The sequence below is a fragment of the Penaeus chinensis genome, chromosome 39 (genome assembly GCF_019202785.1).
Source record: "Penaeus chinensis breed Huanghai No. 1 chromosome 39, ASM1920278v2, whole genome shotgun sequence".
Classification (NCBI taxonomy): Eukaryota; Metazoa; Arthropoda; class Malacostraca; order Decapoda; family Penaeidae; genus Penaeus; species Penaeus chinensis.
The window spans coordinates 21,695,901-21,699,227 of record NC_061857.1 but is presented as its reverse complement, the minus strand read 5'-3'; the positions used below and the strand labels follow the sequence as shown (position 1 = coordinate 21,699,227).

The 3,327-nt window shown below is 38.8% G+C and overlaps 1 protein-coding gene across 1 annotated transcript in view; it reads right to left on the bottom strand.

Moving 5' to 3' along the window:
- Positions 1-2,073: 2,073 nt before the first annotated feature.
- Positions 2,074-3,327, bottom strand: part of LOC125046633 (techylectin-5A-like) — a 2,466-nt gene continuing 1,212 nt past the window's right edge. Inside the window, exons 2-3 of the mRNA XM_047644472.1 lie at positions 2,913-3,327; positions 2,074-2,545 (exon numbers count right to left, since the gene is read on the bottom strand). The exon at positions 2,913-3,327 is cut by the window's right edge and continues 199 nt beyond it. Of these exons, the coding sequence (XP_047500428.1) occupies positions 2,380-2,545; positions 2,913-3,327 (581 nt within the window). The 3' untranslated portion in view covers positions 2,074-2,379. The remainder of the gene's footprint in view (positions 2,546-2,912) is intronic.

Here is a 3,327-nt window from a genome sequence, read left to right as displayed (position 1 = left end):
GGATTAATGAGCTGCAATGTATGTCTGCTTCTTGTTTTTGTTTTTTCGATGTGCTTAGTGTTCTTTTTTTGTGTGAGTAACGTAGGCATTCATAAATACAGACACAGAATTAACAAAGTGAGGGAAAGAGAGAGAGTGACAGTGCAAAAGTGCGTGTCTGTAGTTTCAGTCCAGTTAATCTCACTGTCTTTCTCTCTATCTCACTTTCTATCCATCTCACTGTCTATCTGTCTATCTATCTCACTCTCTGTCTATCTATCTCACTGTCTATCTGTCTCTATCAATCTGTCTGTCCCACTGTCTATCTGTCAGTCTATCTCACTGTCTCTCTGTCTATATGTCTCACTATCTGTCTGTCTGTCTCACTGTATATCTGCCTCTATCAATCTGTCTGTCCCATTGTCTATCTCACTGTCTCTCTGTCTATCTGTCTCACTATCAGTCTGTCTGTCTCACTGTCTACCTGTCTATATCTTACTATTTATCGATCTCACTGTTTGTCTACCTATCTCACTGTCTATCTGTCCATCTTACTGTCTGTCTATCTACCTTATCTGTCTTTCTCACTGTCTATCTATCTCACTGTCTATCTGTCTATCTTACTGTCTGTCTATCTATCTCACTGTATATCTGTCTATCTATCTATCAATGTGTATCTATTTCATTATCTATCTGTCTATCTGTCTCACTGTTTATCTATCTCACTGTCTACCTGCCTATCTATTTCACTGTCTCTCTGTCCATCTATCTCACTATTTGTCTGTCTGTCTCACTGTCTCTCTGTCTATGCCTCACTGTTTATCTATCTCACTGTATATCTGTCTATCTAACTCACTACCTATCTGTCTGTCTCACTGTCTATCAGTCAATCTATCTCGCTGTGTATATATATGTATATATATTTATATATATATATATGTATATACGAAATTCTATAAATATCTACACATATATATGTATATATATGTATGTGTGTGTATATATATATATATATATATATATATATATATATATACTCGCGCACACATATATAGGCCTATATCCACTTTACATCCTCTCATATTGTTAAAATTGATTTTCATATTTTACCATCCTGTATTTTTTTGTTTCGTCATCTCTCATTTTCTCATTCATACTATATCATATTATCCATAATTTTCCCTTATTACTCCTTCTCTTCCTTCCTCATCCATCCTTCTCGTCGACCTTCCTTTGTCGCATCCTTCCTCTGAACTAATAGGATTGCAATGTTGCAATTTACTACAAGGTATTGATCTTTCATCGATTGTCATTTGTTATTATTTTTTTTTTTTTTTTTTTTTTTTTAGGTTTAGGTCAGTTTTCAAAATTGTGTTGCGTCGAATGAGGTAATAAACTTGATATCTCTCTGTTGTTCTTATCGTCTGCGTTGTTATAATGTGATATTTATGGGTTGTGATATTGACGTGATTGTGGTAATGATAATGAACCATGTTGTGATGCCATTGCATACGGGTTGTGATGACAGTATTACCGTATTATGTTGTGATAATCATGTGGCGTTCTATACACCGCCTCTTGTGTGATATGTTACGCCATGTGAAATATAGATCATGTTTAGTGTATATTGCCGTGTAGCATATCACCTCTGTTAAAGAATGAGGAACATAAGGCTTCCCATTTATGTTTTTCAGAGCTGACCTCCAATGAACCTATTTTAGTTTTCATCGGTGTTTTCTTCAGCCTCAAGTATCGCAGAAAAACACCAGACAACATAAGACAAACAATGCACAGCATATGCAACGCTAAGGTTTCTCTAGGAGAAGGAGAAGGATGTTTTTAGATGTTGATTTTCCATAAAAGAAATACAAATGGAGGAGGAGTGTTACGTACGAATAAAGAGAAAGCGAGAAGCGAGAACGGGGGAGTGTCTAAGAGAAATCGAGGATGAAGAGGAGAGAGAGATTATTCAATGTTTATTAAAGCCATAATTATTAATTTCACTACAACTTTTTTTCAGGTCCCAGATTTTTTTCTCCTTTAGGCTTTACCAATTTGCGTAAAGGGCTTAGTACCTTTAATCAAACCAGCGCAATAATTTAAGCAACTTTATAGTATGATTCTGTAGGATCTTGACAAGAACTGTTAGTTAGAAACTTCAAAATTCTAATAAAAATGCTACTAAACTCTTCTAAACTTATTGGACAAACACTAAAATATCAAAAGATTTAAAAGAAACATTTAAAACAAACACACAAAAATATAATTTCCTTCAGTTTTCAACATCTCTAAATTTGTCTTTTTCTTTTCCTTTTTCTTTTTATTTTTTTGCTCCCGAACGTGAACATTTCTATGATATTTAAGAATCTAAAGATGTATAATATTTAGGTCGACCATCTCTTAGAATTTTGGTTTGATCTTCATGGTCACTGTCTTCAAGGAGTAATGGTGCCCGTGCCAGTGAACCCAGTTAATTCCATCTGCATATGACTCGTGGTGTCCCCTGTAGTAGAAGCCGTTGAGATTCGTCGAGTGACATTTCGAGTACCACCAAGCGCCCTTGTACCTGCGAGAGAGATTTGTTACTCTAGAATCATATCCTTGTTAGCTGGTATCTAGGCTTGGAAGGTCAGACTGAGATAGAGTTGCTTTATAGAAGGACAGGGAGTAGAATGTGGGTTTGGAGAGCTTCACTGGTCACTGGTTCCGATGCCCTACCTATGTCGGGCCAAATGGCACTTAGTAATAACGTAAAAACAAACAACAAATATAATAACAGTAAGAGAACAACACTAATAATACTGATGATGGTGATGATAAGAATAATAACAATGGTAATGCCAATAATGATGGTGGTAATAACAATGATAATAAGGCCAGTAATGATAGTGATATTACTCAATGTTCAAGAATCATTGCAAAGAAATGCTTACACTTGTGCGCAGTTTGAATCCGCCAGGTCATGGTCGCGATCCTTGGTGGAAAACCTATTCCCGCTGTGCGTAGTGAAGGAGTCTGTGGCATCGCCACTGTAGGAGTTCACTTCGAGCTTGTAGGAGTTGTCCTTGTCGTGCACGTAGAAGAAGTCGTACTTGGCCCAGCGGGAGTCGCCCTCGAAGTCGGCCAGGTCGAAGCGGATCTGGCTCAGGCTCTGGCTCGTGAGTGCGTGGATGTGGTCGAGGCCGAGCCAGTGGTCCTTGGCGATGTTGCCGAAGCCGAGGACGTACTCGGTCCACGTCCGGAAGAAGTCCTCCTGCTCAGCGTAGTCGTCGCGCCGCTGGATGAGCGTCCAGCCGCCGCCGTCGGTCGTCATGTCGCACCACACGCGCACGGGCCGCCCGGGGCAGC